This window comes from Somniosus microcephalus, chromosome 32 (assembly GCF_052327205.1).
Source record: "Somniosus microcephalus isolate GS21.2 chromosome 32, FLI_Smic_1.0, whole genome shotgun sequence".
Classification (NCBI taxonomy): domain Eukaryota; kingdom Metazoa; phylum Chordata; class Chondrichthyes; order Squaliformes; family Somniosidae; genus Somniosus; species Somniosus microcephalus.
This window is the reverse complement of record NC_141018.1, coordinates 40,161,492-40,177,895: the sequence shown is the minus strand read 5'-3', so window position 1 is coordinate 40,177,895 and position 16,404 is coordinate 40,161,492. Positions and strand designations below refer to the sequence as shown.

General features: G+C 49.5%; 1 protein-coding gene across 1 annotated transcript in view; it reads right to left on the bottom strand.

Annotated features, from left to right (window-relative positions):
• mtmr10 (myotubularin related protein 10) overlaps nt 1-13,225 on the bottom strand; it is a 33,428-nt gene extending 20,203 nt beyond the window's left edge. Inside the window, exons 1-4 of the mRNA XM_085972485.1 lie at nt 12,059-13,225; nt 8,459-8,531; nt 4,337-4,479; nt 277-367 (exon numbers count right to left, since the gene is read on the bottom strand). Of these exons, the coding sequence (XP_085828611.1) occupies nt 277-367; nt 4,337-4,479; nt 8,459-8,531; nt 12,059-12,250 (499 nt within the window). The 5' untranslated portion in view covers nt 12,251-13,225. The remainder of the gene's footprint in view (nt 1-276; nt 368-4,336; nt 4,480-8,458; nt 8,532-12,058) is intronic.
• Nucleotides 13,226-16,404: the final 3,179 nt, after the last annotated feature.

Sequence of the window (16,404 nt, the reverse complement as noted above, 5' to 3'; positions counted from 1 at the left end):
AGCCGAGGACAGCAGACCCTGCACAGAGCCTGGCTACGCTGGCCTGCACAGCCAAGTCTCTCGCTGCATTTACCAGGAGTGTTGAGGAGCCTATCAGAAACTTCACTCACTCACCAAGGGTTATTGACGAGCACAATCTATTCAAAAGAAGCTGTGATTGATCAGGCCAGGTAAACTAATACAAGGAGGCAAATACCATCAAAACAACACACCTCAGGAACAAGCCCCTCGCCAGCTCAGCAGGTAACACAGTGTCTGCTATTCCCACTGCCTTACCTGAATTCTGACACTGCTCCCTGGCGTATGCAAACCCAAACAGCAGCTGGAGATCTTTAGGCTGAGAGTAATGCGCAATCACAAGGCAGATCTGGAACAAAGCGGGAATCCAGTTAAGGACAGGCTGCGGAAACGGCACCAACAGCTGAACTGTGACCTCTGCTTCTCACCTGGAACGGGGTGTTGTCAGGGCAACGCTTTACAGAATAGCCCAAATTCTTTTGGTGACTTCCCATATTGCCAGCAGTCACCAAACCTGCCAAAGGGGCAGTGCTTCCCCGCCACACACCAGAGTTCAGTTCTGACCACAAGTTCATTGCTGATCCCCAAACGAGCCCAGTAAGCTGCCAAGAGGCTGCTCTCTATCAGGGTCTAGCTTCACTCTCCTCCTTGTCCAGTGACCTGCGTATCCTAACTCGCACCAAGTCCCATTCACCCATCACCCCTGTGCTCGCTGACCAACATTGGCTCCTGGTTCGGCAACACCTCGATTTTAAAATTCTCATCCATGTTTTCAAATCCCTCCATGGCCTCGCCCCTCCCTAACTCTGTAACCTCCTCCAGCCCTACAAGCCTCCGAGATCTCTGCACTTCTCCAATTCTGGCCTTTTGCGCACTCCAATTTCCATCGCTCCACCATTGGCGGCCGTGCCTTCAGCTGCCTGGGCCCTAAACTCTGGAATTCCCTCCCTAAACCTCTCCGCTTCGCTCCCCTCCTTTAAGACGCTCCTTAAAAAATTTTTGACAAAGCTTTTGGTCATCTGTCCTAATATCTCCTTTGTGGTTCGGTGTTAAATTTTGTTGGATAACACTCTTATGAAGCGCCTTGGGATATTTTACTACATTAAAGGCGCTGTATAAATGCAAGTTGCTGTTGCTGCCAGGACAGTCAGCGTGTAGGATCTTGTGCCTTATTACGAGAAACTATTTAAGGTCCCAGGCTGCTCCATCACCATCACTTCTATTCCGAATGGCCGGGATTCTGAAGCACTCCCCGCCCCGATCTCATGTTCTTACAGCTAGCCCTCAACATTTCTCCAAGGGGTTTGATCCCAATGCAATCCCGCCTCCTGCAAATACAGCACAGGAGGAGGCCATTCGACCCATCGTGAGTGTGCCGGCTCTTTGGTAGAGCTAGTCTAGTCCATAACCGCACAGGAATCCAGCTGGACAATTTTACACAACCGGGGATTTTTGGAGCCGGGCGAGTGTGCTCAGCACCCCCAGTGGCCGGAGGCTGGATTTCAGGTTGTAAATATTTACTCCAACATGTCAATGGAAAGTAGCCTGGAGATCCAAAATAACTCGTCATGCTCAGTGGGAACCAGGAATGTGTCCAACCTGCTGGCCCTCACCACCAGATGGTGCTGCCTCTCAAAGGGAGGCATCAGCAGCCTCAGGCACCTCACAGACCACACTTCAAAACTTCTGATGAAGGGTCATCGACCTGAAACAACTGTTTCTCTCTCTACAGATGCTGCCTGACCTGCTGAGTATTTCCAGCATTTTCTGTTTTTACTTCAAAAGTACTTCATTGGCTGTAAAGCACTCTGGGACGTCCTGAGGTCGTGAAAGGCGCGACAGAAATGCGAGTCTGTCTTTCTTTCTTTTCACCCCAATATCTATTGGACAGTGGGCAACGACGGGACATTCAACCATGAGTGTATCACAGCGAAGCCCAATCCTGTCATCACCAGACATTCCCACAATTCCCAGCAGGGATAGGGATTGCAGTGGGAATCCTAGCTGGTTTTATTTCCCACCCTCAGCCTTGGGTACTGAGGCCAACTGAAGCAGTTCCTGCTGAGAGCCTGAGATTTAATGAAAAGTTACAATTCCACAGAGCTTCAGTGAATATCCAACCCAGGAGAATTCAGCAAACACTGGAGAAAAGCCACCTCCTCAGCAACGTGTTTGTATTTAATTTGGACTTGGATAACCTTCTACACAATACAGTCACGGAGGGAGAAAGGTCCATGATTCACAGCCTGTAAGTGCAGTAAATAGTTAAAGTGCCCCAGGGAAGAGACCACACTTTACTGTGATCATTCTTGCCGCACACAAAGAGCGTTCTATGCACAGCACGTGACCACTGCTCCAGGCCCTTCCAGTTTTATTGTACACACAATACAATGACTGCTATTTATCGAGAGAGGAGCTACACATCTCAGACAGGAGCGCCTGTATCACATGCCAGCTCGCCATTTCCACTCCTGTCATTTCCTTTATGTAGTCAGTCTGTCTGTACAACCAGTACGCAGAACCACACTGTGCCCATCACACCCGGGTACACTTTACCCTGCCCACACTGTGCCCATCACACCCGGGTACATTTTACCCTGCCCACACTGTGCCCATCACACCCGGGTACACTCTACCCTGCCCACACTGTGCCCATCACACCCGGGTACATTTTGCCCTGCCCACACTGTGCCCATCACACCCGGGTACACTTTACCCTGCCCACACTGTGCTCATCACACCCGGGTACACTTTACCCTGCCCACACTGTGCCCATCACACCCGGGTACACTTTACCCTGCCCACACTGTGCTCATCACACCCGGGTACACTTTACCCTGCCCACACTGTGCCCATCACACCCGGGTACACTTTACCCTGCCCACACCGTGCCCAACACACCCAGGTACACTTTACCCCGCCCACACTGTGCCCATCACACCCGGGTACACTTTACCCTGCCCACACCGTGCCCAACACACCCAGGTACACTTTACCCCGCCCACACTGTGCCCATCACACCCGGGTACATTTTACCCTGCCCACACCGTGCTCATCACACCCGGGTACACTTTACCCCGCCCACACTGTGCCCATCACACCCGGGTACACTTTACCCTGCCCACACTGTGCTCATCACACCCGGGTACACTTTACCCTGCCCACACTGTGCCCAACACACCCGGGTACACTTTACCCTGCCCACACTGTGCCCATCACACCCGGGTACACTTTACCCTGCCCACACTGTGCCCATCACACCCGGGTACACTTTACCCTGCCCACACTGTGCCCATCACACCCGGGTACACTTTACCCTGCCCACACTGTGCCCAACACACCCAGGTACACTTTACCCTGCCCACACTGTGCCCATCACACCCGGGTACACTTTACCCTGCCCACACTGTGCCCATCACACCCGGGTACACTTTACCCTGCCCACACTGTGCCCATCACACCCGGGTACACTTTACCCTGCCCACACTGTGCTCATCACACCCGGGTACACTTTACCCTGCCCACACTGTGCCCATCACACCCGGGTACACTTTACCCTGCCCACACCGTGCCCAACACACCCAGGTACACTTTACCCTGCCCACACTGTGCCCATCACACCCGGGTACACTTTACCCCGCCCACACCGTGCCCAACACACCCAGGTACACTTTACCCCGCCCACACTGTGCCCATCACACCCGGGTACATTTTACCCTGCCCACACCGTGCTCATCACACCCGGGTACACTTTACCCTGCCCACACTGTGCCCATCACACCCGGGTACACTTTACCCTGCCCACACTGTGCTCATCACACCCGGGTACACTTTACCCTGCCCACACTGTGCCCAACACACCCGGGTACACTTTACCCTGCCCACACTGTGCCCATCACACCCGGGTACACTTTACCCTGCCCACACTGTGCCCATCACACCCGGGTACACTTTACCCTGCCCACACTGTGCCCATCACACCCGGGTACACTTTACCCTGCCCACACTGTGCCCAACACACCCAGGTACACTTTACCCTGCCCACACTGTGCCCATCACACCCGGGTACACTTTACCCTGCCCACACTGTGCTCATCACACCCGGGTACACTTTACCCTGCCCACACCGTGCCCAACACACCCAGGTACACTTTACCCCGCCCACACTGTGCCCAACACACCCAGGTACACTTTACCCTGCCCACACTGTGCTCATCACACCCGGGTACACTTTACCCTGCCCACACTGTGCCCATCACACCCAGGTACACTTTACCCTGCCCACACTGTGCCCATCACACCCGGGTACACTTTTCACCTTTCTGGCAGATTCTGGAACAGACTCGTCGAAGCGGAAGCGAATGATGCGGAAATCCTTGCAGTAAATGATCAGCTCAGTGGGTTTAAACTTCAGGTATTGGTTCGGTCCCAGAATCTTTCTCTTCTTCCTCGCATCATTCACTGGACAAAGGAAAACACAACATTTAACCCAACCGTGGTCAGAAACACGCTCCCTCTGGCCACCTCTGCCATAGCAAGACTGACATGTAAATAGGGAAAAGCACACGCATGTTACATGCGTGCATATGCATGCCGCACACGCTTTGGGACTATGCCGTAAATTAATAATCGTCTCCTTTCGGAATCTATGCTCATATCACAATTCTGTCCCCAATTATTTTTTTAATGACTTTTCACAGTTCAGCCTTTCTACCTTTGCTGAATCTGCCATTTCCCCCATTCCTTGCCAACCTACTTGCATGAAATTTACTTTTTAGCTCTCAAGACACAAGGCCAAGGGCATCAAGATATCTGCAGGCACCAACTTTGAAGACTCTGTGGATAGAGTTACCGTCACGTAACTAACAGCGTATCCAAATTTGTTCAGCAGACTGCAGGCGATCCCTTTACCCCTAGTTTTGGGAATTTTGCAGACAAACCCCTGCCCCAGGTTAGTGACAGAAGCGCTGGGGCCCTCCAGGATACTGACTGAAGCCAAATGTTAAGGTCCGACTGGCTTGCGGACATCGCTACCAGATAAGCTCGCCATTGCCTCACAGCCCTGTGTGGTGTGGTAATATTTATCCACTTCCCTTTAGAAAGGGATTGTTGATTCCGTTTCCATCGTTATTCCTGGCAGGACATTCTATATCCTAACCTCAGTTTATGTTGAGTGAGCTGATCTCAGCAAGGCAGTATAAGCAACTACAATTAGCCTGTGTTCCTGGGATAAGGAGAAGCAAAAAATATCATCCAAGGTGTGTGGATGTTGGACGAGGTAGGCTCGGCTGCAATAACCCGTCTTGGCCAAATAACCTGCAGACAGCTCACACTGGGCTCCATGAAGAATGGCTGTGTGTGCGGGTAACAGGGACTGATGGCACCCATTGAATTCTAAAACCAGTTGGGTGCAGTGCAAGTGGAAATGTGGACTCTCAGCGGCCGTACCCAAGGTGTCGTTGGGATAATATTATATAAAGAGAGGAATGGGGGGAGCCGGCTAGCACGGATAAAAAGGCCCCAATCCTCCTGGAATGGGAGGTCCGACCAAGCCCATTCTTCCCATTTACAACAACCTTGTTAATTAGCTGCCTGCAGATTAACGAAAGACTGAGCTACAGTCAGAACAGCACCAGGCTAATTGGAATAGAAATGTTAAAAACACCAGAGGGACAAATAGGCTCCTGCGCACATTCAGGAAAGGAGATTTATTGTTTACTGTGGACTGGTGACAGTCAATCCAGGATGGAGCCAGGAACAGACCAAGCGAGGTGCAGCCTCAAGTACCGTGGATGGTTTATTATTACAGCATATAAACTAAAATAGGTCCAAGACGTGGCACTGCCACTGAATAGCACAGCCCTTCAGCAGTGAAGAAAGTTTCCAAAAGCTCGTGAAATGCCAGAATTGAAATCGTATTTTCTTACACTGAAATTTAGCCAAATGCCTATATTTATTTTTGAACTCTGAAATCCTAAATCAAATCAGCTTGAGAATTCCAGGTGAAGGGTCAAGACCCAGAGTATAGGTCAGCATCAAGGGTGAAGGGTCATGACCCAGAGTGTAGGACAACACCAAGGGTGAAGGGTCATGACCCAGAGTGTAGGTCAGCACCAAGGGTGAAGGGTCATGACCCAGAGTGTAGGACAGCACCAAGGGTGAAGGGTCATGACCCAGAGTATAGGACAACACCAAGGGTGAAGGGTCATGACCCAGAGTGTAGGCCAGCACCAAGGGTGAAGGGTCATGACCCAGAGTGTAGGACAGCACCAAGGGTGAAGGGTCATGACCCAGAGTGTAGGTCAGCACCAAGGGTGAAGGGTCATGACCCAGAGTGTAGGACAACACCAAGGGTGAAGGGTCATGACCCAGAGTATAGGACAACACCAAGGGTGAAGGGTCATGACCCAGAGTGTAGGACAGCACCAAGGGTGAAGGGTCATGACCCAGAGTATAGGACAACACCAAGGGTGAAGGGTCATGCCCCAGAGTGTAGGACAACACCAAGGGTGAAGGGTCATGACCCAGAGTGTAGGTCAGCAAGGAGGTTCAAGAGCCATAGAGACCAGGTAAGGTTGGAGGAAGTGGCTCGGAGGCACCATGCTTGACTTTTCAAAGCCAGCAGATTGTGGGAGGAAGGGAAGGGAAGTCTGAGGGAGGAAGGGAGGGGAAGTCTGTGGGAGGAAGGGAAGTCTGAGGGAGGAAGGGAAGGGAAGTCTGTGGGAGGAAGGGAAGGGAAGTCTGAGGGAGGAAGGGAAGGGAAGTCTGAGGGAGGAAGGGAAGGGAAGTCTGAGGGAGGAAGGGAAGGGAAGTCTGAGGGAGGAAGGGAAGGGAAGTCTGTGGGAGGAAGGGAAGGGAAGTCTGTGGGAGGAAGGGAAGGGAAGTCTGAGGGAGGAAGGGAAGGGAAGTCTGAGGGAGGAAGGGAAGTCTGAGGGAGGAAGGGAAGGGAAGTCTGTGGGAGGAAGGGAAGGGAAGTCTGAGGGAGGAAGGGAAGGGAAGTCTGTGGGAGGAAGGGAAGTCTGTGGGAGGAAGGGAAGGGAAGTCTGAGGGAGGAAGGGAAGGGAAGTCTGAGGGAGGAAGGGAAGGGAAGTCTGAGGGAGGAAGGGAAGGGAAGTCTGTGGGAGGAAGGGAAGGGAAGTCTGTGGGAGGAAGGGAAGGGAAGTCTGAGGGAGGAAGGGAAGGGAAGTCTGAGGGAGGAAGGGAAGGGAAGTCTGAGGGAGGAAGGGAAGGGAAGTCTGAGGGAGGAAGGGAAGGGAAGTCTGAGGGAGGAAGGGAAGGGAAGTCTGAGGGAGGAAGGGAAGGGAAGTCTGAGGGAGGAAGGGAAGGGAAGTCTGAGGGAGGAAGGGAAGGGAAGTCTGAGGGAGGAAGGGAAGGGAAGTCTGTGGGAGGAAGGGAAGGGAAGTCTGAGGGAGGTGAGGAGTTTCTTGGAATGAGTGAGAGAATAGGAAACTGCACGATAAGACTTTATTTCAACACAGAGAGGATGCACTGATGAGGAAGAGCGCATAAACCACAGGAACAAGATAGGAAAGTTCAGCGGGGTCAACCTAATTGTGGAATAAAGCCTGGAGAGAGCGAGACACTCTCAGCAACAGACTTCTAACGTGGACACGAAGCACAACTTGGGGGATTTAAAAGAGCTGCAATCTCCCCATGGCTGTTAGTAATTCCCCACCTGGTGTGGTACTGAGACACACAGATTGAGAAACTCCCAGATGCCATTCCTGCTGTGCACAGTTGCACTGGGTGGTGAACTGTAACAAGGGACGATAAATTCAGGAATATTACAGGCATAATGAGGGAGCTTAGAAGAAACCTTTGATGCAAAGGGTCATTAGAACATGGAATCCATCATAAGTGGCTGACATAGAACCTCCTCTAACAGTCCCGTAATCAGACAGTTTCTGGTAATGAGACACAATAAATACTGAAAAACACCAGTGTGAGAACAATCCACAACCCAACCTCCTTAATTTACAATAGCAAAATACTGCGGATGCTGGAAATCTGAAACAACAACAGAAAACGCTGGAAACACTCAGCAGGTCAGGCAGCATCCGTGGAGAGAGAAACAGAGTTAACGTTTCAGGTCTGGGACCCTGATGAAAGGTCTTCGACCTGAAACATTAACTCTGTTTCTCTCTACACAGGTGCTGCCTGACCTGCTGAGTGTTTCCAGCGTTTTCTGCTGTCATTTCTCCTTAATTTATACCCCACTGGAGAAAGTAAAATCAGAAATAAACAGCAACTCAGTCACAGTCTGTAAAGATAATGTTTATGATCCAGACCTGAAACGCTAATCGCGCTCTCTTCTTTTCAAATGCTGCTTTCCAGCATTTTTTGTTTTTATTTCAGACTTTTAGCATTGGCAAATTTCAATTTAGCATAGCAGCAATTGGTGTGTCTGAGAAGTGGTGCAGATGACCGGAGAGCGCCGTACCTGCCACAACCTGCTCCACACAGGTCAGAGAGATGTCATGCTCCTCCAGCAGCAGGTTTCTGTACTGAAACTTCTGTAGTTGAAAAGTTAAAAGTTAGAATCAAAATCCGACCCATTCACAGGAGAAGGACAGTCAGTGAGAATTTGGGTATCTTTACTTGGTTTTGCAGAGTTAGGTTGCAGGTTTACAGTGTAAGTATCTGCACTCCCAGGCACTGGGACAGCAGTCAATAATTGGAGCAGAATGAAACATGCAATCTGGAACTGCAGTGGAAGAAAATGATGTAAAATTTAAATCCCGGTGTTAATCCCATATGATACGGGTTTGAAGTCACCTCCTAACTCTAACCTACCGACACCTGCAAACTAAGGACAACCTTAAAGGGACTCTGGGGAGCACCAACAATCAGCCCACATATCTTTAGCACACCATTCTGATGTACTTGCTAATGGCTAAATCGTAAAATGCATTCATATAAAGATGTTTCCATTACAAATAATTGAGGACATTTTCCTGTATTAAATTATCATTTGGATTTTTCCTGCATATTCCGGTTACTCTCACCTCAGCTGCCTTGGGTTGATTACAGTGATGGAATGAGAGTGATTCAGCTCAGACTTTCAGCTCCTCGTGCTGCACTGCCAGGCCCAATTCTTCATTTACTGAACCTGTTTGGGCACGTGCTTCCGCTCAGACAAGTTTTCCACTTTTAATCTCCTTAATAGACTCTGATGAATGAGGCAGTGATTAGGGACAAGTCAAGTGAAGCAGACAGCTTTCCTAAGACTGTGTGTCTGTCAGGAAAGGGTCATAAAATGTATCCACTCCCCCACTGTGCGTAACCCGGTATAACACTCCCCTCATTGTCATATAACACACCGTGCGTTACCCGGTATAACACTCCCCTCATTGTCATATAACACACTGTGCGTAACCCGGTATAACACTCCCTCATTGTCATATAACACACTGTGCGTTACCCAGTATAACACTCCCTTATTGTCATATAACACACTGTGCGTTACCCAGTATAACACTCCCTCATTGTCATATAACACACTGTGCGTTACCCGGTATAACACTCCCTCATTGTCATATAACACACTGTGCGTTACCCAGTATAACACTCCCTTATTGTCATATAACACACTGTGCGTTACCCGGTATAACACTCCCTCATTGTCATATAACACACTGTGCGTTACCCGGTATAACACTCCCCTCATTGTCATATAACACACCGTGCGTTACCCGGTATAACACTCCCTCATTGTCATATAACACACTGTGCGTTACCCGGTATAACACTCCCCTCATTGTCATATAACACACTGTGCGTAACCCGGTATAACACTCCCTCATTGTCATATAACACACTGTGCGTTACCCAGTATAACACTCCCTTATTGTCATATAACACACTGTGCGTTACCCGGTATAACACTCCCCTCATTGTCATATAACACAACGTGCGTTACCCGGTATAACACTCCCTCATTGTCATATAACACACTGTGCGTTACCCGGTATAACACTCCCTCATTGTCATATAACACACTGTGCGTTACCCGGTATAACACTCCTTCATTGTCATATAACACACCGTGCGTTACCCGGTATAACACTCCCCTCATTGTATAATTTTCTTAATTTGGCTATCCACTCAGTCGCCTGTGCCTCCTCTGATCCCTACAATCCCCTATCACTCACATCCTCAGCTCCTTCCGAACCCTGCCCCCATCTCTTACATTGCCTAGCTTCCCTCCCATCCCATTGCACCCGCAACAGTCTCATCTCTTCCAATAAGCTCCATCCAGCTGCTCCTTCAATCCCTGTTCTTAGCCAACTACCTTACTTCCCCTTCTTGGCCCCAGTCTTCTTTGACATCATCAACCTCTCCCATAGTCAGACATTGGTCCCAGCCCCTTCAGAACAGCAGTCATCAACCCTCTTCTGAAAAAGCCCAACCTCAACTGATCTTCTGAAACTACAATTGGAACTCCAACTTGCCCTTTGCTCTCCAAGATCCCTGAATGTAGTTGCTACCCAACTACGGCCTCACATCTCTAACCTCTCCAGGTTCAAGTCCCTCCATGCCCAACCGCCCACAGCAGATCACCAATGATTTCCTCCGTGAGTGTGACCATGGCCTGTTGTCCATCAATTTCTCTGTGCCTTTGGCACTCTGTACCTCAGAAGACGGATTTCAAAACCCCCGTCCATGCTTTCAAATTCCTTCATGGCCTTGAGCCACCCAATAGGAAACCTTTAGCCATACTCAGCCTGCACCCTCTGCCCCTCGAAGTCTGGATTACTGCTTGTTCCAGCAGACTCTGCACCTCTAATACAGGCCCATCTTTCAGCCATGACGCCCCACCCCCGGAACCCTCTCCAACACCACTCACTACTTCTCTATGTCTTCAAAAGCCTTCTCCTCATACCCAATATCCTTCGTGGTTTGCTAGTGTCTGCCTCTCCCTCTTGTACAATACTGTAAGATATGGTTATGTGAGGAGGACCGTATAGGTGTAGCTGCTGAGGTCTCTACAAATAGCAGCAGAGCAACAGTGAGAAGGGGAACACTGTCAACCGGCCAGAGAAGCAGAGGTTTCAGTACCACTAGCCCCAGATGTTCCTTGGCAGGAGTGTTCTCTAACTCCCAGGAAAACCACTCCTTTAAATCCCGATATGAGGGTACAACTTTCCCTGACCGTTTTCCTCGTCCAGTCATCTGGCAAGCTTAATCCACACATCCACAGCTTGTTGGGTGCGATTCACTGCTGTGGTTCAGTAGGATGGAGGAAGGAAGCAATAACAACTTACTGCTGGGGCACAGAGTGGGTGGCGGGAGCGGCAGGAAGCTCATGCACGTGTGTGTAGTTTCACTTTAGTGTTGCGAACATCTAATAGTTATGTAGCATAGGCTGCTGCGCTGGTTTCGATCACTTTATCTACCTGATCCATTTCCTTGGCGTGTAGTATTTTATACTGAGATGCCCAGTATCACTGAAACCAGTGGAAAACCTTCCAGTCTTCTGTATCTTTTGTTTTATAATGTAACTCTAAATTGATGAATGGAGAGCGAACACCAGCTTGGTGCAATGGGCCAAATGGCCTCCTGGAATCACACCACGCCATTCAGCCCATCGTGCCCATGCCGGCTCTTTGAAAGAGCTTCCCAATTAGTCCCACTCCCCGGCTCTTTCCCTACAATCCTGAAAATTTTTCCTTTTCAAATATGTATCAAATTCCCTTTTGAAAGTTACTATTGAATCTGCTTCCACCGCCCTTTCAGGCAGCGCGTTCCAGATCACAACAACTCGCTGCGTAAAAAATTCTCATCTCCCTCTGGTTGCCAATGATCTTCAATCTGTGTCCTCTGGTTCCCGACCCTCCTGCCAGTGGAAACAGTTTCTCCTTATTTACTCAATCAAAATCCTTCATGATTTTGAACACTTCTATTAAATCTCCCCTTAACCTTTTCTGCTTCAAGGAGAATAATCCCAGTTTCTCTAGTCTAGGAGTCTATGAAGTACTTGTTTGTACTTATTGTAAAAGATATTTCACTAAAGAGTTGAAAGTTTACAAGAGGCACAAACCCGAAAAGGCGTCACATCCTTTGTAATGAAGGAGATCTTGAAGTTGGTGCATAGTAGTGTCCCGTAGAGATCGTGTGCGCTTGTGTCCGTCGCGATGCATTTTCTGACGTTACTGGTCTCACTCACCACAAGTTCCCCTGAAATAAAGCAGCCAGATGTTAGAATTACCTCAGTGTCCCGTTCAGTCCCCATCACAACCTGTTCCCTCAGTGCAGAGTTTCAAACTATGGCTTGTGGCTCCAGAATCAAAGGCCGTGGCTTACAGCCCAACAATTCACAATCTACTTATTCCAAATAGGATCCAGACCGAGTGTTGTTTGGGTTGGTGAGGGAAGGGAGTCAGGGAGAGAAAGAGGCTCACAAAATCGGTTGTGCTTAGTGTAGTTCTTTGTAAACTTCTGTTCTTAATTCTGGTGCTCAGCATGGGCAATCCAAAAAAAAATCTTAGTTTGCAAAAATGTTCAAACTGCACTCACCCACCCTCTGCACTGGGGGGGTCTGTGCGTTTGAGTCACCTACACATTATAAGAGAGTTTAGTACCACTCACACAGCGCTGAGATCCCAGTACAGATGCACCTTCCTCCCCCTGTAACTCTCTCGTGTTGATCCTCTAGTGATCTCGCAGTGAGAGAGCTGGGCTCAGAAACTCCACAACACATGTGCAATTTATTTCTAAAATGATATTACTGCTGCAAACCTGCTTTGGAGAGTGAGAAATCCTGTGTGAATATTTACAGAGAAATCCCCAAGAAATGTTAGAAATTGGCTACAGTTAAGAAGCATGATTCTAAATGGGACTGTGAGGACCACGTGATAACGAACGTATAAAGACTCCCTCAACAACAAAGCAACACAGCAATCATTTCTGGATAGATTTGCTCCAGTGTCTAGCTTTATTTGTGACCCACAGATTCCGGATTATCTTTTCTCGGCCATTTATCTTGTAAAGGAAGGACTTTACAAGGGGGCGAGGGTCTTGGTCAAGAGGTCAAATGATGTGGGGCAGTGCGAATCCTTACTCTGTCTGGTGTCAGTAGCTGGCTGAATATCACAATATTGCATAAAAAGTCTCGGAGGCAACGAGGCTGCAGGTTTTGGAATAGATCAGAGACAACAAACCATTTTCCCTAGAGATCAGGGAAAGAGAGGGGGAGAGAGAGAGAGGGGGAGAGAGAGAGAAAGAGGGGGAGAGAGAGAGAGAAAGAGGGGGAGAGAGAGAGAAAGAGGGGGAGAGAGAGAGAAAGAGGGGGAGAGAGAGAGAAAGAGGGGGAGAGAGAGAGAGGGGGGGAGAGAAAGAAGGGGAGAGAGAAAGAGGGGGAGAGAGAAAGAGGGGGAGAGAGAAAGAGGGGGAGAGAGAAAGAAGGGGAGAGAGAAAGAAGGGGAGAGAGAAAGAAGGGGAGAGAGAAAGAAGGGGAGAGAGAAAGAAGGGGAGAGAGAAAGAGGGGGAGAGAGAGGGGGGAGAGAGAGAGAGAGAAGGGGAGAGAGAGAGGGGGAGAGAGAGAGAGAGAAGGGGAGAGAGAGAGAGGGGGAGAGAGAGAGGGGGAGGGAGAGAGAGAGAGAGAGGGGGAGAGAGAGAGAGAGAAGGGGAGAGAGAGAGAGAAGGGGAGAGAGAGAGAGGGGGGAGAGAGAGAGGGGGAGGGAGAGAGAGAGAGAGAGGGGGAGAGAGAGCGAGAGAGGGGGAGAGAGAGAGAGAGAGAGAGGGGGAGAGAGAGAGAGGGGGGAGAGAGAGAGAGGGGGGAGAGAGAGAGAGGGGGAGGGAGAGAGAAGGGGAGGGAGAGAGAAGGGGAGAGAGAGAGAAGGGGAGAGAGAGAGAAGGGGAGAGAGGGGGGGGGAGAGAGAAAGAGGGGGAGAAAGAGGGGTAATCGATAAATGACCAGCAGCCTCTCCACCATTGGCTGGAACACTTTACTACGCTCATCAAACCAGGACTAGTTTCTCACCTGGAGTGAATTGGGAAGCATCGAATAAAGTTTGCAGCATGAGAAGGAACCGGAACAATTGGACACACTGCGCAGTACGCTCTCAGTTAGACTGCACATCAGTGATGGGGGAATTCCACCCCCAAAGCTGCAGACTCTTCCCAAGGTACAATTCTATGGGTGGTGGCAGTCCTCCAGAATCGTGCTATTCCTCCATGCTGGCATCAGAGTCAAACCCAATCTTGTCCTCAGTTGATGTCCATCCACTTTGCAGCAGGAGTCAGGGGACATCAATCAGGAGTGGAAACATGGGCTCATTTTACCCCTCGCTAGCCCCGAGGTTAATAACAGCAGCACTACAGCTACTCAGCCTATCAGCTACCAGCACAGACCAAGGACTGGTCAGTATTCAAGTCCGACCGACAATCTTCCTTCAACCAACACCATCAAAAGCATTACCCGGTTATTCATTCATTTGCTGTTTGTGGGTCCTTGCTGTGCTCAAATTGGCTGCTGCATTTGACTACATAGGAAGTCAAGGAGGTCATTCAGCCCCTCGAGCCTGATTCACACAACAGGAGTGGCTGTATTTTAGAAATAATTCATTGGTCATAAAGCACCTTTGAAGAAGTGATAAGGCACTGAACAAAGGCAAGTTCTGTTTTAGGACTGTGCACAGTGCATTTACTTGCTGAGCCAAGGGGGGGGAGGGGGCTGGTGGAAGGGGCAGATTCATGGATTTCACCGAGTGACTGGTCTCGACAATCCAGCTTAAGCCGCTCCATGTGCAGCCCCTCGTCACGAAGCAGAGTTTTATAGATTTGCTTTCATTTCTGTAGACTTTCCAATTATCGGGAAATGTACGGAGTTCAAATCCCAATCTCAGCAACATTTCTCAGGAATTGACAGTGGACTATTCACTCATTTTCCTCCGAGAGCAGGAGCAGGTGACTGAAGACAGAGGTTTGAGAGCTCAGACGATGGGGTACAGTAATGCTGCCATGAGGTCAGTGGCTGCAGTATGACCAGTGTTAAACCATGCACCACGTGCTGACCAGCACAACTCCACCGGCTACAAGGGCTCTCTCGAAAATCAGAAGATTTTCATCAAAATGCACCAGAATGGGAGGGAGCGGCTGTGTGAAAGATGCTGACCGCTTTACCCAGACAGCACAGCTGAACAGGGCGGGGACTCCCTTCGATGCCATTCACCTTGTTTTTAATTAAAAGACGACAAAAATGACAGGTTTATTCTGTTGTGTCTGAGGTTAGAACAGAAAAGCCACAAAGTGGTTTATTTCTGAAACACTCAAATGCAGACTTGCATTTATAGTGTGTCTGCTCACATTGCTCAGAAACGTGGCAGCCATGTTGTACAGAGCAAGATCCACAAACAGCAATGAGATTATTTGGTGATGTTGTTTGAGGGGGGGCATTATTGACTAGGACTTTGAAAAGCACCCTTGGATCATGTAAACTTCCCACGTTGAGTCAACACCAACACATTGAGAAAATGGCCATTTACAAAATAATTGCGTCGAAGCCCATTTAAAGCTCATTTTTCTTTAAGCTGTACCAGAAACACCCCTACAAGAAAAGCAGCAAACTTCCAGTTCCATTAAACAGGGAGTGAAATCATTTGCTATGAGGGAATTGATCAGCTAATTTTCAATGGTCTATATAATCTTTAACAGGAAGCAATGCACGCGAGCCTGGGCCCACACGGCACTGATTCTAGCAAGACAAGCAGCATCTCTAACTAAGGGGAGCACGGTGGCATAGTGGTTAGCACTGTTGCCTCACAGCGCCAGAGACCCGGGTTCAAATCCGGCCTCGGGTGACTGTCTGTGTGGAGTTTGCACATTCTCCCAGTGTTTGCGTGGGTTTTCTCCGGGTGCTCCGGTTTCCTCCCACAGTCCAAAGATGTGCGGGTTAGGTTGATTGGCCATGATAAAAATTGACCCTTAGTGTTAGGGGGATTAAATATGTGGGGTTACGGGGATAGGGTGGGATATGTGTTGGTGTAGGGGTTACGGGGATCGGGTGGGATATGTGTCGGTGCAGGCTCGATGGGCCGAAATGGCCTCTATCTGCACTGTGGGGTTTCTGTGATTCTGTGTAAACCATAGCAGTTAGGATTTAGGGTTCTGTCACAGCACATCTTCCCCGGGTGAGGATTGGCGAGCTGATGTAATGCGGGCTCCTCCAACACCAGCAGACGACTGTCCGAGTCTCTAGTGTGGGGTCTGTCTCTGGAACCACTCATCCTTTTGGCAAATGATCAGCCATGTATGACACCGAGTGTGCACAGCCACTCTCGCATTAACTTTGCCACACCAGGGTCCTGCTGGGGTACGAGCAGCACTCCGGCCCCTTTTTTTAAAATTCATTCTTGGGATGTGGGAGTCACTGGCAATGCCAACATT